At 46.3% G+C, this 27,770-nt stretch overlaps 1 protein-coding gene across 2 annotated transcripts in view; it reads left to right on the top strand.

The window, feature by feature from the left end:
* Positions 1 to 27,770, top strand: part of LOC120409243 (protein bassoon-like) — a 102,524-nt gene that overhangs the window by 50,389 nt on the left and 24,365 nt on the right. Inside the window, exon 3 of one of the 2 annotated variants that reach the window (XM_039546971.1) lies at positions 1,111 to 1,354. The exons of the other annotated variant lie outside the window; for it this stretch is intronic. Coding sequence (XP_039402905.1) covers positions 1,111 to 1,191 — 81 coding nt within the window. The 3' untranslated portion in view covers positions 1,192 to 1,354. Of the gene's footprint in view, positions 1 to 1,110; positions 1,355 to 27,770 lie in introns of those variants that run through there. 2 annotated transcript variants of the gene reach the window in all.

Below are 27,770 nucleotides of genomic sequence, written 5' to 3'. Positions count from 1 at the left end.
CTCTACAACAGCCAGCAGAATGCATATTTCAGAGGGGAGGGGCATAATGCGTCATCTTAAGGGTGAGCAACTGTGTTGTCCTATGATCCAGGAAGTTCAAGGAGATGCTGCGCCTTAGTGAGGCCCAGTGCCTCCTGGAGCTCTCAATGTGGTAACACAGAGCTCTCTGTTAATAGCAGTGCTATGGTTGAAGACCTACAGGATCAACATGTTCATTTCCATGGCAGTAACGATGCTGAGTTCTGAGTTTTCTGTACAATCTGAATTCCCCATTGCAAAATACTGTGTTGGTTCAACTGGCTGGCCCAAGATTTGCTACTGTTCTTAGCCCTCATGTGACTTCTTGTCTCACTGTTAAATAATCAGCGAAATTCCAGTATTTGTTTAAAAGCTGTCATGAGGTTATCCCAGCTAAGCTGGGCAGCTTGTTTACAATGGGCAACTGTCCAAGGACAGGTTAAAAATATGCCATTGTGGATTAGATTCTGCCAGTAGAGAGAGAGAGAGAGAGAGAGAGAGTATTAGACAATCTGTAATGTTTAGTGTAGCAAATTACTGTCTTTATGGTGCAAAATCATTGGGCTTAATACTTTGTTGAAAGGTCACTAGTAGTGCAGTTGATGTATATAGTCTTCAGGAAGACAGTTATACAGGACTGCATCTACATGTATTAGGAAAGCATTTTGGGGAACCATATTAACTTTAGGAACTGTCATTGTCCTTCCTAGAAAAATGAGCCAATCCCATCTATCTAAATGTCTGTATACTCTATATTATAAGGCCACCACTGAGCTTCCATTATAAATCTTCATTTATTTAAAAAATAAGTCTCATTTAAGGATGAAAACTTTCATACACTGTGTCACACCAAAGGGTGATTTTTTTTTTAAGTTTGAGGAAAATCCATTCAGTTTTTGTGTTATTAATGATGGAAATACATTTATTCTGTTAAAACATAAAAGGCTTATTTTTTATTTAAATGTGTATATTGTGCAAAGGGAAAATGTCATCAGTTGCAATGAACTAAGGAAAAAATACAAAAGTACAATATAAAGCTATATTCATCATGTCATAAAATAATGTTACACTTGTTTTCTGCTTTCTTATAAGAAAATTCAGATAAATGACCAGATCAAAGAGGAAAGAGAAACCATAGGAAACAAAGGAATAATGACATGCAGAAGAACATAGGATGTCAGCCAGAAGAAAGACCACACAGAGCTAGGAAATTGTCATCACACAAGAATGACATCAGCCTGAAACTGTCTCCATCTCTGTTTCGATAAGCTTGGCAATAGTGCTCCGTGTACAGAGCTATCTGTCAAACAATTCTGAAATTAGAGACCAAATGTCATCACATTTGTAGAGTTATTCACTTTGATCGTATACTGCATTTCCTAAAGCTGTCACTCAATCCACTTGAATACATTGAGAGGCGAAGGTGGTTTCTAGTGCTTTAGTGTCTGATATTGTTTCTGAGAATCAGCGTTTTTATGAATCATTTATTACCTGATCTAAAGTCCATTGAGTTCACTGGGCTTTGGATAAGTTCGTAATGCAGGCCCATCCACATCTCCAACACCTATGAGTCTTCAATTCCTACTTTGTATATATTGGGTGAAATCCTGGCCTCACTGAAGTCCGTGGAAAAACTGTCCTTGACTTCAGTGGGACTAGGATTTCATGCAGAGTTTGGAGTCAAATATATCTGAAAATTATTTTGTGGTAAAACAGAAGACAGATCCATTGAGATCTTTTTTGTAACTTGTGTAGCTGGGATCAAGGGGTTAGGGTGGAATCCCTAATTCCCGCCTCCATTTACTTTGAAGTGCTTCCATGCTTTGTGGCCTTAGTTAAACCAGCACATATTGACATGGTGACCTGACAAGGTGCCCGTTTTTTCCTATGCATTTTTGCAAGTCTGACAATTTCAATACTGATATTGCACTGGGGCCTCCCATCCAAGTACTGCCCAGGCCTTACCCTATTTAGCTTATGAGATCAGAGGGCTGGACATGGGAGTAGTGGAGAGAAGGGTATGAATGTACAGTAACTCCTCACTTAAAGTCGTCTTGGTTAACATTGTTTTGTTGTTACGTTGCTGATCAATTAGAGAACATGCTCTTTTAAAGTTGTGCAGTGCTCCCTTATAACATTGTTTGGCAGTTGCCTGCTTTGTCCACTGCTTGCAGAAAGAGCAGCTCGTTGGAGCTAGCTGGTGGGGGCTTGGATCCAGGGTGGACCGGCAGCCGCCCTATCAGCTCCCCTAAGTTCCCTGTGCGGCAGCCACCCAACAGACTATCAGTTACAGGCAGTTCAGCTGTCCTTCCCCCCACAGCCATGTGCTGCTCCTACCCTCTGCCTTGGAGCTGCTCCTGGGAGCCTTCTGCTTGCTGTGGGGTGGAGAAGAGAGGGGCTGTCAGGGTGTCCCCCTCCCCCCTGCTTCTGCCCCCCGCTTACCCCATCTCCCTAGAGCAGGGGGGACACGACAGGGCTTAGGACTGAGGGAGATTGCTGGCAGCAGCTGCTGCCTCAACTTGCTGATTTCCTTAAAAAGGCAATGTACTTAGAGTGGTGTCTGCATACTTAAAGGGGCAATGCAGGATATTTGTCTCTGTCTCTGTCTGCCATGCTGTCTCCCCTCCCTCCATTTGTGCTGCCTTGTAGAGTGTGAGGCTACATTAACAATGTGTTAACCCTTGAGGGCTCAGGCAAGTACTAGTTCATCATTTAGCAGTAAGAAATTTCCTGGGAAATATCCCACCCTCTGACTTCACCACCTCAACCAAGCTTCACAATCATCATTGCTATGTACAGTATTAAATTGTTTGTTTAAAACTTATATTGTGTAATATCTATCTATTATTATATATATATAATGTGATAGACCCAGGCCAGTTGGGTACAGCAGAATAGCAGAAGGCAGATATACTGACCACTGGATTAACAGTTTTCTGTTCCCTGACTGACCAGAGCAGGGGCTGCGCCAGACTAATGAGAACACCTGACTCTAATTAACCTGCAAAGAGTCAGGTGAGGCCATTATGTTAATGTGACCACCTGACTCTAATTAAGGCCCTGCTGATACTATAAAAAGGACTCACTCCAGTCAGGCAGGGGAGAGGAAGTGCCGGTGAATGAAGACACCCTCAAACCATCATTAAGGGAGCCCTAAGGTAAGGGTGAAGAAGGGAGAAGCAGGAGAGCTGTGGGGGAAGTGGCCCAGGGGAATGTAGCAACTCTGGCAGTGAAAAGTTGGCTGCCAACAGCTGCTACCATTAGGCTGGAACCCGGAGTATAGGGCGGGCCTGGGTTCCCACCATTACAGGAACATCTGGGAGGGGAAGTCAGGCCCCTGTCAGGACAGGAGGCTAAACTGTTCTGAAATAGTCTCCCAGGGACAACAGAGACTGTGGGAGTTCTCTCACCAACCTCCTTGCTGGCCTATGATGAAAAGGGCTCAGTAGACTGTAACCCTGGCCCTAGAGAGAGAAGGGCTATGTGAAGGGTCACAGTGAGCCACTATTTACATTAATTCTTATGGGGAAATTGGATTTGCTTAACATCATTTTGCTTAAAGTCACATTTTTCAGGAACATAACTACAATGTTAAGCGAGGAGTTACTGTATTGTCTGATTTACAGGGAATTAAAGTATATGCTTTTATAAGAGGCCCCATCTCTTCTCAACCTGTTCCCCAACCACAGCAGGTCACTCTGCATTGTGTACCATTAAAAAATAAACAACAGTTTTAGAAAACCTTCATGCTTCAGGGATTAAGCCAGCCTCTATCTGTTGGGGATCAGGAGAAAAAATACCCTGGAGCAGTTTATCTCAGAACTGTCTGTTGCAAGGTTTCTGCACCTTCCCATGAAGTATCTGGTACCAGCCGCTCTTGGTGAGAGGATACTGGACTAAACAGACTACTGGCCTGATCCAGTCTGGGACTCCTATGTTCTTGTGTCTTCCAGCTCTGAATAATTTCATGTTTGAAGCAGCCCTCTACAATTTGGATGGATGCCATGAAGGAGTTCTAGGTTATATTCATGCATTTTCTATTCTTACTGTACAGCACTGCTCACAAGGTTCTCCTCTGCCCTTGGGACCTTACATGCTATTCATTTTCCCAGCTGTGAAGCCGATATTAATCTGATTTGCTTGGCATGCACACTGCATTTTAGCTTGAAAAAGCTGTTGCTATGCTCATGCAGAAATATTTAAAGAATATGGAATTTTTTCCTCTACAGAGCGGGTGTCAGGCTGAAAAATACGGGGGTTCAAAATGCAAATCTCTCCCCTTAATGGGCCACAGTAAACTTTTAAAGAATATTATATAACTGGCCTTCAGAAGAGAGGATATAAGAACCTCATAAGGGACAAATTATATATGCATATAACACACAAAACAACTGATGATTGGTTTTATGTCCTCTAACATTAGGGTTTATAGCTCTTGCACCTTTTAATCCTATCAAATGTAACTGTGGATGTACTTACTATCCATATAAATGTCTAATTCTTTTTAAAATCCTACAAAATGCTTGGCTTCAAAAACATCTTGTGGCAGTGAGTTCCACAGGATGGCTTGTGTTTTTAAAAAAAGTTTCCTTAGGTAGAAATGCTGCCTACTTGGTCTGGCTGTGGGCCAGTCACTGCCCCAGTTTCTTCTCACTCGGGTTGAATCTCCTGACCTTCCAGCCTGGTTTGGTTGCTGCAGTGACTTGGCTCTCCACCCAAGTCATAAAAGGAAAAAGTCCACCCCTTCCAGGATATCCAAGTCCAAAACAAATAGAAGTGTCTTCCATCCCCAATCTCAAACTCCTTCCTGACAGTCAGTCTGTCTTCCCTCTTCACACTTCAAATGCTGCTCAGCCCACTATCTGGGCTTTGCTCTCACCCCTTCAGCTCTTCTGTGCTCCTTTTGAGTCTCTGCCTACTTGCTACTGAGCAGCAACTCCCAGGGCTTCCTCCCTGGAGTCTCCCTGCTCTCCCCATGCTTCTGTCTTATCTCCAGCCCAAAGGTGTGATTGAGCCACATGATCTACCTATTATGGGACTTTGCTCATTTGCTCCCCCTGGGAGGTGAGCTAACTGTGTCACAAGTGGGGCTGGATCCATATCCCTGTAAAGGGACAGTCATCCTGTGATACCTTGTATTTTTAAATTTGCTGCCTTTCTGGTCCATTGAATGTCTCTATCAAAGCTTGCCAGAAGCAAAGCATCTCATGTAGCAAGCCCCTTGTTAGTCCTGTAACAGTTAATTGAAGTTCAACTAAAAATGACCCCACAGGCTTTTAAACGCCACAACAAAATAAGCAATTTGTCACATGCTTTAACTGATGGTGCAGTGAGATTGTTAGGCTCTGCCGTTGATGTTTTGGGTTAGGACATGAAAGCTCCTGTCCTGTCCACCTTCACCCAGTACTTCCCCTTAGAAGAAGCAGGCAAGCCTCCTTATCTTGATGAGTCCTGATTGACTACTGCCTCCTCCCAGCCTTCTGGGGTTTAGACTAGATGACACTTGTGGTCCCTTCTAACTCTGATTCTAGCCCCTAGAGGACCAAGTCTTGTTGATTCTACTAGTACCAGAGCCTGAGTGGCTTCTCTAGGCAGTGCTCAAAGGTCTAAACTCACTGCGTCTCTTTTCTCAAGTGATATTTTTCCTTCACGCAGGTATGTCAGGGTGGTGAAGCCTTCAGTGGAGGTTGGAGTGGGGGCAGAGAGGATTTTGTACACCCATCACAATCCCCCCTTTTTTGTTATGAGGACCACCTAACTTGCCTTCTCTAAATCATTTAATTATTTTTGTACATCTCTATCACTTCACCTCTTACTGGTCTTTTCCTTAAACAAAATATTCCAATTCTGTGTCATCTCTTCTCATATGGAAGTGTTTTCATGACACTAATAATTTTTGCAGCCTCTGGCTTGGGCCTTAATGGGATGACCAGAGGTAAGAACTCACTATTGATTTATAGAATGGCATATTTCACTAATATTCCCTAAACTTTAAATACAAATTACTTGTTTGCCTTTTTGACCACTACTGAATGCTGTCAGGGTTCACTCCCCACTCTGAACTCTGGGGTACAGATGTGGGGACCTGCATGAAAGACTCTCTAATCTTATTTCTACCGTCTTAGATTAAAACTTCCCCAAGGCATAAATCCTTTCCTTGTCCTTGGATGGTATTGCTGCCACCACCAAGTGATTTCAACAAAAATCCAGGAAAAAGGGCCACTTGGAGTCCCTGTTTCTCCCAAATATTCCCCCAAGCCCCTTCACCCCCTTTCCTGGGGAGGCTTGAGGATAATATACTAATTAATTGGTTACAAAGTGAGCACAGACCAAACCCCTGGGTTTTAGGACACTGAAAATCAATCAGACTCTTAAAAGAAGAATTTTATTTAAAAAAAAAAAAAGGCTAAAAGAATCACACCTGTAAAATCAGGATGGAAGGTAACTTTACAGGGTAAATAAAAAGATTTAAAACACAGAGGATTCCCCTCTAACTTTGCTTTCCAGTTACAAAAGATGAATGAAATTACCTCTTAGCATAGGGAAATTTCACAAGATAAAATAAAAGATAATCTAATGCATTTCCTTGTCTGTCTTACAATTTTTGTAATTTTAGATGGATAATTTCATAGACTCTAAGACTCATGGACTTTAAGGTCAGAAGGGACCATTATGATCATCTAGTCTGACCTCCTGCACAATGTAGGCCAGACTCTCACCCACCCACTCCTGTAACAAACCCCTAAACTATGTCTGAGTTACTGAAGTCCTCAAATTGTGGTTTAAAGACCTCAAGGTGCAGAGACTCCTCCAGCAAGTGACCTGTGCCCCACACTGCAGAGGAAGGTGAAAAACCTCCGGGGCCTCTGCCAATCTGCCCTGGAGGAAAAGTCCTTCCTGACCCCAAATATGGTGATCTGTTAAACCCTGAGCATCTGGGCAAGATCACAGCCAGCACTCAGGAAAGAATTCTCTGTAGTAACTCAGATCCCACCCCATCTAACATCCCATCACAGATCATTGGGCATATTTACCTGCTAATAATCAAAGACGAATTAATTGCCAAAATTAGGCTATCCCATCCCCTCGATAAATTTATCAAGCTTAATCTTGAAACCAGCTATGTCATTTGCCCCCACTACTCCCCTTGGAAGGCTGTTCCAGAACTTCACTCCTCTAATGGTTAGAAACCTTCGTCTAATTTCAAGTCTAAACTTCCTAGTGTCCAGTTTATATCCATTTGTTCTTGTGTCCACATTGGTACTAAGCTTCAGTAATTCCTCTCCCTGATATTTATCCCTCGGATATATTTATAAAGAGCAATCCTATCTCCCCTCAGCCTTCTTTTGGTTAGGCTAAACAAGCCAAGTTCTTTGAGTCTCCTTTCATAAGACAGGTTTTCCATTCCTTGGATCATCCTAGTAGCCCTTCTCTGTACCTGTTCCAGTTTGAATTCATCCTTCTTAAACATGGGAGACCAGAACTGCACACACTATTCCAGATGAGGTCGCACCAGTGCCTTGTGTAACGGTACTAACACCTTATCTTTACTGGAAATACCTCACCTGATGCATCCGAAGACCTCAGTAGCTTTTTTAACGGCCATATCACACTGGCAGCTCATAGTCATCCTGTGATCATAGAATCATAGAATATCAGAGTTGGAAGGGACCTCAGGAGGTCATCTAGTCCAATCTCCTGCTCAAAGCAGGACCAATTCCCAACTAAATCATCCCAGCCAGGGCTTTGTCAAGCCTGACTTTAAAAACCTCTAAGGAAGGAGATTTCACCACCTCCCTAGGTAACCCATTCCAGTACTTCACCACCCTCCTAGTGAAAAAGTTGTTCCTAATATCCAACCTAAACCTCCCCCACTGCAACTTGAGACCATTACTCCTTGTTCTGTCATCAGGTACTACTGAGAACAGTCTAGATCCATCCTCTTTGGAACCACCTTTCAGGTAGTTGAAAGCAGCTATCAAATCCCCCCTCATTCTTCTCTTCTGCAGACTAAACAATCCCAGTTCCTTCAGCCTCTCCTCATAAGTCATGTGCTCCAGCCCCCTAATCATTTTTGTTGCCCTCCGCTGGACTCTCTCCAATTTATCCACATCCTTCTTGTAGTGTGGGGCCCAAAACTGGACACAGTACTCCAAATGAGGCCTCATCAGTGCTGAGTAGAGGGGAATGATCACATCCCTCGATCTGCTGGAAATGCCCCTACTTACACAGCCCAAAATGCCATTAGCCTTCTTGGCAACAAGGGCACACTGTTGACTCATATCCAGCTTTTCGTCCACATTAACCCCTAGGTCCTTTTCTGCAGAACTGCTGCCTAGCCATTTGGTCCCTAGTCTGTAGCAGTGCATGGGATTCTTCCGTCCTAAGTGCAGGACTCTGCACTTGTCCTTGTTAACCTCATCAGATTTCTTTTGGCCCAATCCTCTAATTTGTCTAGGTCCCTCTGTATCCTATCCCTACCCTCCAGCGTATCTGCCACTCCTCTCAGTTTAGTGTCATCTGCAAACTTGCTGAGAGTGCAGTCCATGCCATCCTCCAGATCATTAATGAAGATATTGAACAAAACCGGCCCCAGGACTGACCCTTGGGGTACTCCACTTGAAACTGGTTGCCAACTAGACAGGGAGCCATTGATCACTACCCGTTGAGCCCAACGATCTAGCCAGCTTTCAATCCACCTTATAGTCCATTCATCCAGCCCATACTTCAATTGGTGGCAAGAATACTGTGGGAGACTGTATCAAAAGCTTTGCTAAAGTCAGGGAATAACACATCCACTGCTTTCCCCTCATCCACAGACCCAGTTTTCTCCTCATAGAAGGCAATTAGGTTAGTCAGGCATGACTTGCCCTTGGTGAATCCCTGCACTGGGAGGATGGACAAGAACACCACTTGTGCCTCAAACTCCTTTATCCTTCTTCCCAGAGCCACGTAGTCTGCAGTGATCCGTTCAAGGTCATTCTTGGCTGTATCATTGGTGCCCGCGTGGAAAAGCAGGAAGGGGAACGATCCGAGGGATCAACCAATACTCTGAGGTCCTTCTCCTCCTCTGTTACTACCAACTGATGTGTCCCCAATTTATAACCAAAATTCTTGTTGTTAATCCCTAAATGCATGACCTTGCACTTTTCACTATTAAATTTCATCCTATTATTATTACTCCAGTTTACAAGGTTATCCAGATCTTCCTGTATGATATCCCGGTCCTTCTCTGTATTGGCAATACCTCCCAGCTTTGTGTCATCTGCAAACTTTATTAGCACATTCCCACTTTTTGTGCCAAGGTCAATAATAAGATTGGTCCCAAAACCAATCCCTGAGGAACTCCACTAGTAACCTCCTTCCAGCCTGACAGTTCACCTTTCAGTATGACCCGTTGTAGTCTCCCCTTTAACCAGTTCCTTATCCACCTTTCAATTTTCATATTGATTCCCCATCTTTTCCAATTTAGCTAATAATTCCCCATGTGGAACTGTATCAAATGCCTTACTGAAATCGAGGTAAGATCCACTGTGTTTCCTTTGTCTAAAAAAATCTGTTACCATCTCAAAGAAAGAGATCAGGTTGATATGGCACGATCTACCTTTTGTAAATCCATGTTGTATTGTCCCAAGTACCATTGACCTCAAGTTCAGGTATGAGAGAGGGAGAGAGAGAGACACACACACACCCCTCGTCCTCCCCCCGATTTGAAAGTATCTTCTTTCCTTATTGGTCCTTTTGGTTAGGTGCCAACCAGGTTATTTGAGCTTCTTAACCCCTTACAGGTAAAATTATTCTGTACCTGTGGCCAGGAGAGATTTTATGTTACTGCATACATAAAGGTTGTTACCCTTCCCTTTACATTTGTGACATGCCTTCCAAATCACAGACGGGGCTGGACAGCCTGATTCACACTGGCTGAGATTTCTTCCTGGAGCTCTAGGAGAAAACAGAGTAAATAAGACACATGCACCTTCAGATATACTACTGATTATATAAAAATTAACAATATTTCCCACGTTTCAAAGATGATTTTAACCAGTTGATTCTGGGAAACTTTCACAGGAGAAAGAACAGGAGTACTTGTGGCACCTTAGAGACTAACAAATTTATTTGAACATAAGCTTTCGTGGGCTACAGCCCACTTCATTGGATGCATAGACTGGAACATACAGCAAGAAGATATTTATACATACAAAATACATACATATAAATATGTATAAATATCTTCTTGCTGTATGTTCCAGTCTATGCATCCAATGAAGTGGGCTGTAGCCCACGAAAGCTTATGCTCAAATAAATTTGTTAGTCTCTAAGGTGCCACAAGTACTCCTGTTCTTTTTGTGGATACAGACTAACAGGCTGCTACTCTGAAACCTTTCACAGGAGAGTGCATCAGCCACTTTGTTAGAAGCTCCTGAAATGTGTCGTATTTCAGAATCAAAATCTTGGAGAGCTAAGCTCCACCGAAGTGTGTGTGTGTGTTTTTTTTTTTTTTTTTTTTAAATTTTCCTTGACAGTATGAAGCCACTTCAGCACAGCATGGTCAGTTTGCAGGTGGAAACACCGTCCCCAAATGTATGGGCGTAGCTTTTCCAGAGCGTACACAATGGCGTAACATTCCTTTTTGGTGATTGACCAGTGGCGTTCCCTCTCAGACCGTTTTTTGCTGAGAAACACGACAGGATGGAATTCTTGATCCGGTCATTCCTGCATTAAAACTTCTCCCACGCCATGCTCAGATGCATCTGTGGTTACTAGGAAAGATTTGTCAGTCTGTGGCCCTTAGCACAGGGTCAGACATGAGGGTCACTTTAAGCTGGTTAAAGGCCTTCTGACACTCTTCAGTCCACTGAACTGCATTTGGCTGTTTCTTTTTGGTTAGGTCAGCCAGTGGGGTGGTGGTTTGGCTGTAGTGCAGTAAAAATCACCTGTAATATCCGGCCAGGCCTAAGAAGGATTGGACCTGTTTCTTTGACTTTGGGACAGGGCACTTTTGGATAGCATTCACTTTGGCCTTTAGGGGGTTGATAGTTCCTTGACCCACCTGGTGTCCAAGGTAAGTCACTCTTTAGGTCTGTTTGACACTTTGTAGCCTTAAGTTAGTCCTGCTTCCCTTACACCCTCGAAGACTTTTTGTAGATGCTCCAGGTGTTCTGCCCATGAATTAGAAAAGATGGCCACATCATCAAGGCAGGCGACTGCAGATTCTCCCAATCCCGCTAGGAGACTATCTACAAGTTTCTGGAAGGTGGCAGGTGCATTTCACAGTTGGAAAGGGAATACTTTAAATTCATACAGCCCTGCATGGGTGATGAAGGCTGACCATTTTTTGGCGGATTCATCTAGTGGTACTTGCCAGTACCCCTTGGTTAAGTCTAAGGGTACGTCCATACTTACGGCCGGGTCGATGGGTAGCGTTCGACTTCTAGACGCGATAGTTCGAACTCCGAACGCACTCCCGTCGACTCCGGAACTCCACCACCGCAAACGGCGGTGGCGGAGTCGACGGGGGAGCCGTGGACTTTGATCCCGCGGCGTCTGGACAGGTAAGAAGTTCGAACTAAGGTAGTTCGACTTCAGCTACGCTATTCGCGTAGCTGAAGTCGCGTACCTTAGTTCGACCCCCCCCCCACCCTAGTGTAGACCAGGCCTTAGGTAGAGATGAAATGGGCACGTCCCAGTTTCTCCAATAGCTCATCTGTACATGGCATTGGATAGTTGTTGGGACGAGTTACAGCATTTAGCTTACGGTAGACCATGCAAAAGCGTATCTCCCCATCTGGGTTGGGAACTAGAACCATTAGAGATGCCCATCCCCTCTCAGAGGGGCGAATTACACCCATCTGTAGCATGTCCTGGATCTGCTCTATAGCAGTTTTGGCTTGAGGAGACATAGTAAGGTTGGGCTCTAATTGGGCAAGTATTACCTGTGTCAATGGAGTGGTATGCCCGTTCGGTCCATCTTGGGGTGGCTGAGAACATTGGTGCGAAACTAGTGCACAGCTCCTTGATCTGCTGTCGCTGCATACGTCTGAGGGTCATTGAGAGGGTCACCTCTTCCATGCCACTGTCCCTTTTTCCTTTGTAGTAAACACTTTCAGACCACTCAACGTCATCTCCTCCCTGGGCTGTAAACTGACAAACCTTTAATTCTCTGGAATAAAAGGGCTTTAGAGACTGGTATGCTTTAGGTTTGAGGTGGGGGATGCTATGAGATAGTTAACAGCTCCCAGGCACTCTTGGACCATAAATGGCCCGTCCCAGTACGCTTCCATCTTATGGGCCTGGAGCACCTTCAAGAACATGACCTGGTTCCCTACTTTGAAGGAACGTTCTCTGGCATGTTTATCATACCAGGCCTTTTGCTCTTCCTGAGCATCTTTTAGGTTTTCTCTAACAAGAGCTAAAGAGTTTCAGAGAGTGTTTTGTAGGTTGTTTACAAAGTCCAGAATGTTAGTTCCTGGAGACGGCTTAAACCCCTCCCATTGCTGCTTCACCAACTGTAACGGCCCCTTAACCTCACGGCCATATACAAGTTCAGTTGGTGAAAACCCTAAACTTGGATGTGGTACAGCCCTGTAGGCAAAGAGCAACTGCTGCAACACTAGGTCCCAATCACTGGCCTGCTCTTTTATGAATTTATATATCATGGCCCCCATAATTCCATTAAACTTCTCCACCAGGCCATTTGTTTGATGGCAGTAAGGGGTGGCAACCAAGTGGTTCACCCCATGGGCTTCCCAAAGGCTCTTCATGGTCCCTGCCAGGAAATTAGTTCATGAATCTGTAAGGATGTTGAATGGCCAACCTACCCTGGCAAAAATGTCTATTAGTGCCTGGCACAGTTTTAGCCCTGGTGTTACTTAAGCTACTGCTTCCAGCCATCAGGTGGCAAAATCCATAAAAGTCAATATGTTCTGCTTTCCTCTGGGTGTCCTTTTTTTTTTTTTTTTTTAAAGGATCCAGAACATCCTCAGCGACTCGCTGAAATGGAACCTCAATTATGGGGAGTGGCTGGAGAGTTCTGGGACTGGTTCTGGTTGGGTCTCTGGGACTGGATCCACTACTGCTGTTGCAGTCGTTGGCAGGGGTTCTGGTTCCACCACCTCAGTCTGGGTCTCTGGTAACACAGACAGGGCTCTGGTAGAAGGCTTAGGAACAGGGATAGGTGTGAAGGTTTGCTTAGTCTGGCTGCGGGTGGCCATTCCCACCCTCTTGGCTAGCTTCACATCATTGGCCAACTCCTTCCCCCAGCAGCATGGGAATGGGATAATCATCATAGACTGCAAAAGTCCACATTCCTGACCAGCCCTTGTACTGGACAGGCAACTTGGCTGTAGGCAAGTTTAAAGAGTTTGACATGAAGGATTGAATCATCACTTGGGCCTCTGGGTTGATGAATTTGGGGTCCACTAAGGATTGGTGGATAGCTGACACCTGTGCTCCAGTGTCCCTCCACACAGTAACCTTCTTCCCACCCACACTCAGTTTCCCTTTGCTCTGAGGGTATCTGGGAGGCATCTGGGCCTGGGGACCTTTGGTGTGATTCTGGTGTAATGAACTGCAATCTGTTGAGGTTCTTGGGCAGTTGGCCTTCACATGCCCCAGTTCATTACATTTAAAACATCGTCCAGCTGACTGGTCATTGGGGCGAGGTAGGTTGCTGGAGACTGGTGTGGTGGGACGATAAGGGGTTTTGGATTTTCCTTGGGATGTAAGTGGGGGGCCTTGGGCTGCCCCCGGTGGTAGGGTGTTGTTTCGGGTTGCCCCTTTTGATATCTGCTCCAACTGCTACTAGCTTTTTTCTTTTCCGCCACCTCCACCCATTTGGTTCCGATCTCCCCCACCTCGATTACAGTTTTGGGCTTCCCATCTAGGATGTACCTTTCTATTTCCTCAAACACCCTCTAAGAACTGGTACATTTGCATTAGGAAAGACCGATATTCCAGAGATTTAACGCTTGCTCCTGATATCCAGGCATCCCAATTTTTTACAATGTGGTAGGCATGTCGGGAAAATGCCACGTCTTTTTTTTCCACCTTAGGGCTCTGAACCACTGACAGGCATGCTTGGGCATTAGCCTCATTCTAATTCTAGCTTTTAAAAAAAAAAAGTCATAGCTTTTCATGGGTTCTTTAGGCATTTCAGCTGCCACCTCTGCTAAGGGTCCACTGAGTTGCAGCTTCAGCTCCACCATATACTGGTCTGTAGAGATGCTGTACCCAAGGCAGGCCCTTTTGAAATTTTCTAAGAAGGCCTCTGTATCCATTGCCTACCTTGTATGTGGGGAATTTTTTGGAATGGGGAGCAGTACCTGGAGAAGGATTGTTAGGGTTATCTGGTAGACCCAGCTTTGCCCTTTCCACATCTAAGCCCTTCAGCTCTAACTCCGTATCCAAGCAGTTCGCCTCTGTTTCCAAGCACTTTGCCTCCTTCCTCTCCTCCACTTCCAACTCTAAGCGCTTTAAGGCCATTTGTCTTTCATGTTCTTTCTGTCTCTTCAGCTTCCAATCTGGCTAATTCTAGTTTCTTTTGGCCCTCACTTTCCATCATCCTAGCCTTCCTGTGCTTAGCCTAGCCTAACCCAAGAACTAGCTAGAGGAGAAAAAAAACAACCCCCCCCCCCAGCTTGTGAATTTCCTTGCAGGAACTTAACTACACCTCTATCCCAATATAATGTGACCCGATATAACATGAATTTGGATATAACGCAGTAAAGCAGTGCTCCATGGGGGCGGGGCTGCACACTCCGGTGAATCAAAGCAAGTTTGATATAACGCGGTTTCACCTATAACAGGGTAAGATTTTTTTGGCTCCCAAGGACAGCGTTATATCGACGTAGAGGTGTACTCTGCCCTCAGGCAAAGAAAAAAAATGCCAGCTGCTCTCAGCTTAAAAAAAAAAAAGTGCCTTTAAAAAAAAAATCCCTGGTTTTCAAGCAGCCAAAAGAAAAAATGTGTCCTTTTAAAACCCTGAGGTCTGTGCTTCTGGTTCAAAATGATCCCACCACGCTGCCACCATGTCAGTGTTCCCTCCCCACTCTGAACTCTGGGGTACAGATGTGGGGACCTGCATGAAGGGCCCCCTAAGCTTATTTCTACCAGCTTAGGTTAAAACTTCCCCAAGGCACAAATCCTTTCCTTGGACGGTATTGCTGCCACCACCAAGTGATTTCAACAAAACTCCAGGAAAAAGGACCACTTGGAGTCCCTGTTTCCCCAAACATTCCCCCAAGTCCCTTCACCCCCTTTCCTGGGGAGGCTTGAGAATAGTATACTAACCAGTTGGTTACAAAGTGAGCAGAGACCAAACCTTTGGGGTTTAGGACACTGAAAATCAATCAGATTCTTAAAAGAAGAATTTTATTTAAAAAAAAAGTAAGCATCACACCTGTAAAATCAGGATAAAAGGTAATTTTACAGGGTAAATAAGATTTAAAACAGAGGATTCCTCTCTGACTTTGCTTTCCAGTTACAAAAGAGGAATGAAATTACCTCTGAACATAGGGAAAATTCGCAAGCTAAAACAAAAGATAATCTAACACATTTCCTTGCCTTTACTTACAATTTCTGTAACTTTATATGTATCATTTCAGGTATCTTTTCAGAAGATGGTTTACCTGCTTGGTCTCTCTCTCTTTCTAGAGAGAGAACAACAAAGAGAGACCAAACAAAACCTCTTTTTCCCCCCCTCCCCCGATTTGAAAATATTTTCTTTCCTTATTGGTCCTTTTGGTTAGGTGCCAACCAGGTTATTTGAGCTTCTTAACCTCTTACAGGTAAAGTGATTCTGTACCTTTTGACCAGGAGGGACTTTATGTTACTGCATACATAAAGGTTGTTACCTTTCCCTATATATTTGACACATGCTGAAAAGATGTTTAATTGGGTTGTCAACAATGACACACACGTATTTTTCCTAGCCGATTATCATTCATTTAGAACCCAGCAGTGTGGCTGAATAATTCAAATTGTTCCTTCCAGTGAACATCACCTTTGCTTCTCTACGTTTAGTTTTATTTATAAAGCTGGTCAAAGAAAAAAACATTTCTTTGAAGAAAAAATGTCAAATCTGTTGGCTAAATTATTCACAGTATTACTCATGATCCTCTTTAGACAAACTCACCAAGATTTTTTTTTTAATCCACAAATTTTGTTTCTGATGTCACAAAGAAGCTGGACCAAGGAGAAGTTCTTGAGATATTTTAAGTCACAGTAACCAATAAAAAAGGTCCAGTTGGAACATTAAACTCTCAGCAAAGGCTGTGGGATTGTGGGTTTGTTTGTAGGAGTGTGACCATGGGGTGGAGAGAGAAGTAATTAAAGCAGCTGGAAGCAGAGGCAAACACTTCTGATGGATATAGATCAGTGTGCTTTCTTTCTGGTATTTCCTTTTGCTTGTTAAATTTCACACACAGCAAGATGAGCAGTGAGCCTGGCTAACTCTACTTTTATTTCTCTCCAGTACTTTATAGTCATTTTGTTATAGAGCTGGATACATCTAGAGAGCCTTAGCTAAGGTCATAGCAAACTACTGCCCTTGAACCTTGGCATCTTTCTAGCTCTCAGCCCATATTAAAAAAATGCCATATTAAAAATGGGAAAGAGGTGGCTGGGAAGTGGAATTTTTGAACCATGAAAAATTTCAGGTTTTCAAAAAACAAAACCAGCATCCTGATTTGGGATAAAAATTCAAATGTTTTGGGACTGCCCCTGGGACGAACAGGTTCAGGGTGAAGAAAGTAGAGATATTGGGAATGGGAGGGGAGTCTGTGGGCATGCCTACACCTCCAGTGAACTCCCCTTAGCTCAGAGCCCTTTGTGTACCAGCTCCTGCTCACTGTCTCCTCCATGGCACTTGTGACATATGAAGGGAGAGCCTGGTCCTGAAGGGCTGTCAGGAGGGCATCCCCCTGCTGTGTTCCTCTGACAGCTCCTGCTGGCAAATCATCTGTGGTTCCCTGGGTAAGAGTCTTTTTGACAAACCATGGATGGTTTGTTGGGACCAGACTTGTGGTGGAAGAGACAGACAATGTGGCGCCTGAGAGGCATTTGTGGATTTTACCATGAGACAATGGAAAGGGGAGTCAGAAAGGGAGGGCATGGATAGTCTCTCAAAAGCTTACAGGAGAAGCAGGGCTGAGGGGAGAGAGAGCAGTGGGAATATGGGGAGCCACAGGAATCACCCAATGAAGTCCCACAACAGTGTCCTCACTGCTTGTTGGGAAATAAGTTCTCTACTCCACAGTTCTTCCCCATTACCGGAGCTTCTGAGCTCTGTTCTGCCCCTGAGCTTGAACCCCTGCTCTGCCTCTATGTTCAATGTGCTCTTTTGACACAGGGGCAGAGTGGTACCTGTAGGAAGCACCAGACCAGAACTGCAAGCTCAGCTGCTGAGCCTGCTTCTCCCTCTATCAAAAGATTCTACTCTATGATGTGGGGAAATCATTAGCCATGGGGCTCCTGGAGCTTGGTAATGGGGCATGATTGGAAGATAGACCTGCCCAGCAGCCCCCATGGTCTGTCTTGGCCATTATCTTTCCATTCTTCTGGTCTCGCTTTGTCTTTCAGGATCTTGTCTCTTTGAAAGAGCAACAATGCAACTTTACAGCCTTTGGTTCTTCCTTGAAATGTTTTGTCTGTGTGTAACCCACTCAAGATTTCATGCCCCTTATGCATTTGAGATCTTGTCCATGAGGCACATGTTCACTGTTTATGGGATCCAGATGGACAAAACCTCTCAGAGTCACAGTTACTATAAAGTAAATAACCATTCCTTGCCTTTTCTTGTTTGTCACATGTGGTACCATCTTCAGTGAAGTGTTAGGTGAAATCTCTAAATTGTTACACCACAAATCCTGTGTTGTGTTAACTTCCATGTGCAAAACTTAATTGTGTTAACTCTTGTGCTGAAGACAGGGTTGACATCAGTGAATGACTAACTCTTTTGTGGTAAACATTTCTCAAAATCCATGTATTCATTGCCCCAGTCAGTGCTCTAATTTACTAAAATATGTGACCCTCTTGCTACCTGTGAAACTGAGGATTCTGTGTCTTGTCTTCTCACTAGTGTAATTCCGAACAAGAGTGAGATTCCCAGTCTATAAATCTTGACAAGGTGACTTTTTAACATTCTAACTTCACAACTACATAATCTTCTTAACAAACTTACTTTAGAAAATTCAGAATTGCTAAGATTTGTAACTGAAAATATTTCTTCTCCCTCCCCCCTGCAAAAATAGTTTGAACAGAAATATAATTCAAAGACTGCATTATAAGGAAAGTCCTAGTGCAATCCGAACTATAGCGCCACTAGGCCTTTCACTCAGCACTCAGAACTAATATCTAACATGTTCTAGTAACTATGCACAAGTGGTGATTTCCCGTGACTTGTAACTTGGTCAAATCTGTGGATTTTCATGAGGACAGGTCAAGGCATCTCCAGGATTATCCCCCTGCCAAATATCAAGTTCACACTGCGAATTCCTGAGTAACGAAAGCTGTTTAAAAATATGGCTAGCATTTTTTTTCAACAGTGGAAAAACCTAACTTCTGGCTCTGAGAGCTGAACTGATCCATCCTAAGTTGGAGGCTATGTCTACATTACCGCAGTAAGTTGACCTACGCTACGCAACTCCAGCTACAAAAGGGCTCCCAGAGAGTATTTTAATATCAAAACTATACCATAACGTATCTGGAGTTGACGTACCTTAGCTCGAGGTACCATGGGGTCTAGACCATGGGGGGGGGGGGGCGACGGGAGAAACTCTTCCGTTGATTTACCTTACTTTTCTCGTCCGGGGTAGAGTACAGGGGTCGACTGGAGAGCAATCTGCTGTCGTTTTGGGAGGTCTTCACTAGACCTGTTAAATCAACCGCTGGTGGACCGATCTCAGAGCATCGATCCTGGCTGTAGTGTAGACATAGCCTGAGACTAAACATGGAAAATTTTAGCCCAAACAGTTAATGTGTATCAAAGTTATAAGCAGTTGAAAACAGAGGATTATTATGGGAAACATCAGGCAACCTTAACTCCTAGTAGATATTGATGCCAGTTATACCTCTCATACATTGCTGACAATTACTTCATCAAACATTATATAAATTCAGTGCATCAGAGATGCCTCTCAGCTAAAGAACTTCTGTCTAATGAATAGCAATTAGTGACTTTTTTTCAATCAGTGTTCTGGTTGATGAGGCTTTTAAAAATACTTGATATTGTTTTGCAGAAATGGCTGTATCCATACGGTGCTTGGGTTTGACCTAATTTAGAGCTAATCAAAGCTGTTATATACAAAACTGTGTGAGCTCTTGTCACCAGAAAAATCCATCTTGCTTTTCTAAGCATTGCTTTTTTCCCTCTTCCATCTTTCACCTACTACCGGTCACCTTTGGGTGTGTAAAGGCTGCAAGCAGATTTGCCTTGAGTAGCAAGTTGAAAAGGGAGAGACGTGTCTGAGAGTGGTAGTATTAGTATTACGGAATATTTTTTATTGAAGTTCACTCACGTGCAGCTTCTCAGGGCCTTACTGCAAGCTTATACAACCTTGTTTCTATTATGTGTGTGTGATTGCTCATCAAAAAGACACATGATATGGAAACATGCTGCTGGGCAGCCCTTATTTGAAGGGATCAAGTGCTGATTGAGCTACGAAAACCAAGTTATTTGTAGCTTTGATTTAAATGTCACTTTATCTGTGCTGTAAACTTTTTGATCAGACAGCCCAAGGGATTGAATTTTTCAATTCCAAATTTGGTGCATACTGTTAATGTGCTATACTGTTGGATTCAGCTTTGTTCTCTGATTTTATCTAATGAAAAGCAGGTAAGATCACACTGTAGAGAAATGTGGAAAATGAAATGCAGTCTCCCTTAACAGAACTAAAGCATGTGTAACAGAGCTGTTGCACTAAAAGTGTATCATTAGGGCTTAGAGTGGATCAAGAGTGTTGCCAGCACAGAAGGAACAGTTGGAACACTGGATTTGCAATATGGAATGAGAACATTGGCCCATGAAGTCTGGTGTGCTGCTTTTGTCTGGGCCAGTACCTGATGCTTCAGATGAAAGCAAAGCATTCATAAAGTACCTGGGCAATGGAGCAGTGATGTCAAAGGATGCGGGAATACTTTCTTTCACTGAGGTGGATCCCTGCATAGGATTGTTCAGTATAGGACCTTGTGAATTTTAATATACTGTTGAGCAGAAGGATCTTCCCTGTGTATTACTTTTCCTTGTTTTTCCAGAAATGTGCCCAGAAAGCGTCTTCACGAGCTGGCTTCCTGTCCTGCTTTTTATAGTATAGCTACCAGGAGCCCCAAGAAACACACTAAATGAATTAAAAGGATTTAAATAGGTTGTAAATGCTGCTGCCCCAGGCTTGTGTCTGGCCAAATAGTCTGGTCATGCTTTTCATAGTGTACATTTTTTTCTTTTAATATCAAGGCTCTGTTACACCTCTGGTCAGTCTGACTTGGCTTAGTAGGGCCAAGAGGAGATGCAACAGTGTGGGAGGCATTATGCCATTGAAGGGTCATTGAGGAAAGCCCAGTGCAGAAAGGAGGTGTGATCAACACTCCGCCCAGCATAGCCAGCCTGGAGTCTGGGTGAGTGATGCCCAACCCAGAAATGCTCCCTCTGGGGTTAAGTCAGCACTGCAGATAGTGCTAGCTGTGCCCATCCCCATTTTCATGCCAAGGTGAGGGCAGATTTAGTTGGGGATCGGTCCTGCTTTGAGCAGGGGTTTGGACTAGATGACCTCCTGAGGTCTCTTCCAACACTGATATTCTGTGATTCAGATGGATTATGCTTGTGCCAGTGCACTGAAAGCGTTCCACCACCCTTTCCAGCACACCCCATAATTTAGCCACAGCTCTCCAGGTTATAACTATTGTTAGACTGATCCCTAAAAAGTGGTCCCCACATCTCCCCATCATATAACTTATTCATTTGTATTATGATAACACCTAGAGACCTGAATAAGGGGTCCATAGCCCAGTTGTGCTAGGTCCTGTATAAAAAAACAGAAGACGGTCCCTGCACCAAGCAGCGTGCTAGCTAAGACTATAATAAGACACAAAGCAGATGAGAGGGTGGGAGGACAAGTTAACAGTAAAAAGCTTGTTTTGATCATTAGCAGGAGGCTGAGCTGGTCCCCTGCCTAGCCCTTATCAGACAGCAGTGTCCTGTTGATCACAGTACAGTTAACTCTTCAGGAGGACAGAGGTAGTGGCTTTACAGTTTCTCTTCTTCTTTTTCTCCTGTGTCTCCCTCTCTGGATAGCTGCCTGTGGCTCTTACCCCTTAATTAGCCCCCTTCGTGTCTCTCCTTACTTCTCCCAAGATCTTTTCTCACTCTTCCTCCTTTAAATTCCACACTCTGTCTCTTAGGGTGTCTCTTCTTGTCCATTGAGCTTTCCTGTTCTCCTTTCCTCGCTGAACTCAGCCTTTTACTTTACTTTTTCCCTTGGCCATCCACTCTCTTTCCAGACTGCCCAAAGACAATCTTCCATTGTAATCATCTCTTACTTCTCCATGAGCTTCCCCATACTCACCCCTTCTTCCCTCTGCACTGCCTTTTAGTCCCATTTCTTAGCTCCTCCTGCCCATAGGCAGCAAGTGGCTAGGGTTAGACAGAGCCACCGACTGCCTGCATGCATATGACTGGAAAAAGGCAAATATAGTGCTCATTTTTAAAAAGGGGAAGAAGGAAAATCCACCTCATCTCAGTCCCTGGAAAAATCATGGAGCAGGTCCTCAAGGAATCCATTTTGGAGCACTTGGAGGAGAGGAAGGTGATCAGGAACAGTCGGCATGGATTCACCAAGGGCAAGTCATGCCTGACCAACCTGATTGCCTTCTATGATGAGATAACTAACTCTGTGGATACGGGGAAAGCAGTGGATGTGATATACCTTGACTTAAGCAAAGCTTTTGATACAGTCTCCCACAGTATTCTTGCCAGCAGATTAAAGAAGTATGGATTGGATGAATGGTCTATAAGGTGGATAGAAAGCAGGCTAGATCATCGGGCTCAATGGGTAGTGATCAACCGCTCGATGTCTAGTTGGTCGTCAGTATCAAGCGGAGTGCCCCAGGGGTCTATCTTGGGGCTGGTTTTGTTCAACATCTTCATTAATGAGCTGGATGATGAGCTGGATTGCACCCTCAACAAGTTTGTGGATGACACTAAGCTGGGGGGAGAAGTAGATATGCTGGAGGGTTGGGATAGAGTCCAGAGTGACCTAGACAAATTGAACAATTGGGCCAAAAGAAATCTGATGAGGTTCAACAAGGACAGAGTTCTGCACTTAGGACAGAAGAATCCCCTGCACTGCTACAGGCTGGGGACCGACTGGCTAAGCGGCAGTTCTGCAGAAAAGGACCAGGGGATTACAGTGGATGAGAAGCTGGAAATGAGTCAAACAGTGTGCCCTCATTACAAAGAAGGCTAATGGCATATTGGGCTGCATTAGTAGGAGCGTTGCCAGCAGATCGAGGAAAGTGATTATTCCCCTCTTTTTGGCAGTGGTGAGGCCACATCTGGAGTACTGCGTCCAGTTTTGGGCCCCTCGCTACACAAAGGATGTGGACAAATTGGAGAGAGTCCAGCAAAGGGCAGTGAAAATGATTAGGGGGTTGGGGCACATGACATGAGGAGAGGCTGAGGGAACTGGGATTGTTTAGTTTGCAGAAGAGAATTCAAACTAGAACAGGTACAAAGAAGGGCCACTAGAATGATCCGAGGAATGGAAGGCCTTTCGTATGAAAGGAGACTTGAGGAGCTCGGTTTGTTTTCCTTAACCAAAAGAAGGATAAGAGGAGATATGATTACACTCTTTAAATATATCAGAGGGATAAATACCAGGGAAGGAGAGGAATTATTTCAGCTCAGTGCTAATGTGGACACGAGGACAAACAGATATAAATTGTCAGTCAGGAAATTCAGGCTTGAAATTAGATGAAGGTTTCTAACCATCAGGGGAGTGCAATACTGGAACAGCCTACCGAGGGAAACAGTGGGGGCGAAGGACCTCCATGACTTTAAGATTAAGCTAGATAAGTTTATGGAGGAGATGGTATGATAGGATAACGGGCTTAGTCAATAGGTCAATTAAGTGCCACACTGGTAAATAGTACAATGGGTCAATGGTATGATGTAACCTTTTCCAGAGGGTTTGGCTGGAGAGTCTTGCCCGCATGCTCGGGGTTCAGCTGACCGCCATATTTGGGGTCGGGAAGGAATTTTCCTCCAGGGAAGATTGGCAATGGCCCTGGAGGTTTTTCGCCTTCCTCCGAAGCATGGGGCAGGGATCGCTTGCTAAGGAGTGGGTGGATCGGCTTATGTGGCCTGCATCTTGCAGGAGGTCAGACTAGATGATCATAATGGTCCCTTCTGATCTTGAATTCTATGATTCTATGAGAAGGAGTGGGGGATTGAAAGCTGCTTTCAACTACCTGACAGGAGGTTCCAAAGAGGATGGAGCTAGGCTGTTCAGTGGTGGCAGATGACAGAACAAGAAATAATGGTCTCAAGTTGTAGTTGGGGAGGTCTAGGTTGGATATTAGGAAAAATTATTTCACTAGGAGGGTGGTGAAGCACTGGAATGGATTACCTAGGGAAGTGGTGGAATCTCCATCCTTAGAGGTTTTTAAGGCCCAACTTGACAAAGCCCTGGCTGGCATGATTTAGTTGGTGTTGGTCCTGCTTTGAGCAAGGGGTTGGACTAGATGACCCCCTGCTCAAAGCAGGACCAACACCAGCTAAATCATCCCAGCCAGGGCTTTGTCAAGCTGAGCCTTAAAAACCTCTAAGGATGGAGATTCCACCACTTCCCTAGGTAATACATTCCAGTGCTTCACCACCCTCCTAGTGAAATAGTGTTTCCTAATATCCATCCTAGACCTCCCTGTAGTGCGGCTTTCCCGCGGTTCGTCCCTCAGCGGGGCTATGGGGTATCTCACCGCCTCGCTCTAGTTCGCCGGCAGTGTGGGACGGCAAGCACACGGTCAGGGGCTCAGCCCTTTAAGCAGGGGCTGAGTCAACAGTGCAACAGCAGCCCTGGCCCTAGGTCAGGCCAGGGCAGCAACCAAACAGTCAAGGACTCAGGCCCTTAAGCAGGGGCTGAGTCAATAGTTCTATAGCAGGAGGTCCTAGCCTCTCCAGACCAGGGAGAAGAGGGAGTCTTCCACCCAAGGAGTGGGTGGCAGGGGGGATGCAGGCCCTCCCACTCCACTGCGTCCCAGCCTGGGGCCCTAGCAGCGGCAGAAACTCACTGCTGTCAGTGGGGATCCTGGCCGCAACACACTGACATAGGTTCAGGCAGTGCTGCAGCCAGACTGCTGTCGGCTGCCCCAGGCTACTTCCACACTCCCCCTCGTAGGGTACCTGGGTCGTGCTAGTGTCCTTGTCTGTCTCGAACACCATCGGTTCCTCGGGGTACGCAGCGAAGGGCAGGCTCGGCTCCTCCTCGGGGTAGCTAGGAAGGGGTAGGTTTGGCCAGTCCTCGGGGTAACGAGCAAGGGGTAGGCTCAGCCAGTCCTCGGGGTAACGAGCGAGGCGTAGGCTCGGCTAGCCGGGTGCGAGCTTAGGCCGGCTGTGGCCTGCTGCTGTCTCCCAAGAGGGAGCTCAGTCGCAGACGTCTGGTCTCTGCAGCAGCTGGTCCTCCACTGAGCTCTGCAGGTGAGCTTTTATACTTCCGGGTCTGTGCCGTGACCTCTGAGGGGCAGGCGCCGGACCCAGTGGCTCCGCCCACATTGGTGTTAGGGGAAGTTCGTCTCTCATCGGGGCTGTGGGGTATCCCACCACCTCGCTACACTCCCCCCCTCAAGGCTGGCACCCGTCCATCGGGGTCAGCCCCATCCAATTCTCCCAGGCCGGACAAGAAGTCTGCGTTGGCATGGTCATTACCGGCCCTATGGCATATGGTAAAAGCATAGGGCTGTAGTGCCAGATACCATCGTGTGAGCCGCATATTATTATTTTTCATTCGAGCCAACCACCGAAGCGCAGCGTGGTCGGTGACTAGTGTGAAGGGGGCCCCCCAGGATGTAATACCACAAGGCATCACAGGCCCACTTTACTGCCAAGGCCTCCTTCTCTATTACAGCGTGGTGCCGTTCTCGCAGAAATAATTTCCGACTGAGGTATATAACCGGGTGTTCCTCTTCATTCACCTCCTGAGACAGGACCGCCCCTAGTCCTACCTCCGAGGCATTGGTTTGGAGGATGAACCCTCGGGAAAAGTTGGGGCTGTACAGGACAGGTTCGCGGCAGAGACAGTCTTTGAGGGCCCAGAAGGCATTGTCACACTATGGTGTCCACTCAACCCATCTGGGACTAGTTTTGGTTAAGAGTCCCATTAAAGGGGCCGCGATGGAGGCAAAATCGGGGATGAATCTCTGGTAGTAGCCCGCAAGTCTGAGGAATTAGCGTACATGATGCTTCATAGTGGGGTTTGGGCATGCCGCTAGGGCTTGAACCTTTCCCACAAGCGGTCTCACTTGTCCCCTTCCAATAGTATACCCCAGGCAGGTGGTCTCCTGCCACCCGATACGGCACTTCTTTGGATTGGCGGTTAATCCTGCGGCTCGTAGGGACCTCGGGACCGCCGCAACCCGCTCCAAGTGATTGTCCCAACGGTCACTATAAATGACGACATCATCCAGGTACGCGGCCGCGTACTGTTGATGAGGACGAAGGAGGTGATCCATGAGCCGCTGGAACGTTGCGGGGGCACCATGGAGACCAAAGGGCATCCGGGTGAACTGGTATAGGCCCGTGGCAGTGGCAAATGTGGTCTTCTCCTGCGAAGCGGGGTCAAGGGGAATCTGCCAGTACCTTTTGCTTAGATCGAGGGTCTTGAGGAAGTGGGCCTTGCCTAAACGGTCCAGCAGCTCATCTACCCGAGGCATCGGGTATGCGTCAAACTTCGAGATGGAATTGACCCGGCAGAAATCGATGCAAAAGCTCTGGGTGGCATCCGGTTTGGGAACCAGGACTACTGGGCTGCACCACTCACTTTGAGATGGTTCAATAACGCCCAGCTCTAGCATCGCCCGAACTTCCTCTTCGACCTGCCGCATCCGATAGGATAAGGGCCTAGTTGACTCTCGGATTACCACTCCCGGCTCCGTCTGAATGGTATGGTATACGAGAATCGTATAGCCCGGCTGGGCGGTGAATGTCCCCCGGAATGCCTGCAGGAGGCACCCAGTCTGTTTTCGTTGTTCCTCAGTTAGTGACTCTCCGAGCTGAGGCATCGTGGTGTCGTCGGTCGGGGTGACCCGGGGCCCTAACTCAGGCTCTGGTGGACTGGGATTAATTAGGAGGCCTTCCTGTTCTTCCCAGGGCTTCAGGAGGTTGATATGATACCACTGGATCTGCTTCCGGCAGTCTGGCTGGTTAATCTCATAGGTGACGGGCCCAACCTTCCGAATCATCTCATAGCCCCTGCCACCGGGCCAATAGTTCTGACTCGCTGGAGGGCAAGAGAAGCAGAACCCGGTCGCCGCGTTGGAACTCGGGCCTCCCGGTTATGTGTGGGCCTGCGCTTCCTGCGCCGCCTTCAAATTCTCCCGAGCTAGAACTCCGGCTTGTGTGAGATGTCCCTGAAGCTGAATAACATACTGCAGAAGGCCCCGAGTTGGTGATGGGGCCTGCTCCCAGGTCTCCCTCATGAGGTCCAGGAGTTCCCTCGGGCAACAGCCATACAATAGCTCGAAGGGGGAGAATTTTGTGGAGGCTTGGGGTACTTCACGGACAGCCAGGAGCAACAGTGGGATCAACTGGTCCCATCGACGCAGGTCTTCTGGGGAAAACTTGTGCAGCATGTCTTTCAGGGTGTGGTTGAACCGCTCCACCAGGCCACTGGTTTGCGGGTGGTACACGGAGGTGCGTAGCTGCTTAATCCCGAGGAGTCTACACACTTGCCGCAGCAATGGGGAGGTAAAGTTGGTGCCCTGGTCGGTGAGGATCTCCCGGGGCAGGCCTACGCGGGCAAAGACCTTGATGAGCTCGTCCGCATTGGTCTTGGCGGTGATGCTCTGGAGCGGGACCGTTTCAGGGAAGCGGGTAGCGTAGTCCACAATGACCAGGATGTATAGAAACCCGGCCCGGCTTCTCGGGAGGGGTCCCACCAAATCCATTGCCACACGCTCAAACAGTGTTTCCATAATGGGCATGGGGATTAGGGGGGCCGGGGCCGTACGTGAGGGAGCAGCCAGCTAACACTCCGGACAGGAGCTACAATAGTTCCGCACCTCCTGGTGCACCTTGGGCCAGAAAAACCGGGACAGAATTCAGGTGAGGGTCTTTTCCTGGCCCAAGTGCCCGGCCGCTGGGACGTCGTGGGCGAGTCTCATCACTGCTCGTCGGTGGCACTGAGGCACCAGCAGTTGGGTCTGGACCTCCCTGGTGCGGGAATCTCGATCCACCGGATAGAGGCAGTCGCGTCGTAGCTCAAAATGGGACCATACCTTGGCCCGGGCCGGATCAATCAGAGCGCTGTCTACCGCTGCCAGCTGTTCATACACCCGACCCAGGGTGGGGTCCTCCCTCTGGTCCCGGCAGAAGTCTGTGTCGATTTTCGGGACATCTGCAGACGTTAGTGGGGGGGGGTCTTCTGAAGTGCCTTCCTGGGTCCCAGGCCCCGCCTCTTCGGCCTCCTCTGCGGGGTCCTCACGGCAGTCCCCTTCCATTGCCGGGGTGACCTCGGGGCTTTCCTGCACATGCGACCCCAGGACGCCCA

The sequence above is a fragment of the Mauremys reevesii genome, linkage group 7, assembly GCF_016161935.1.
Source record: "Mauremys reevesii isolate NIE-2019 linkage group 7, ASM1616193v1, whole genome shotgun sequence".
Lineage (NCBI taxonomy): Eukaryota > Metazoa > Chordata > Testudines > Geoemydidae > Mauremys > Mauremys reevesii.
This window is presented reverse-complemented; position numbering and strand designations above follow the sequence as displayed.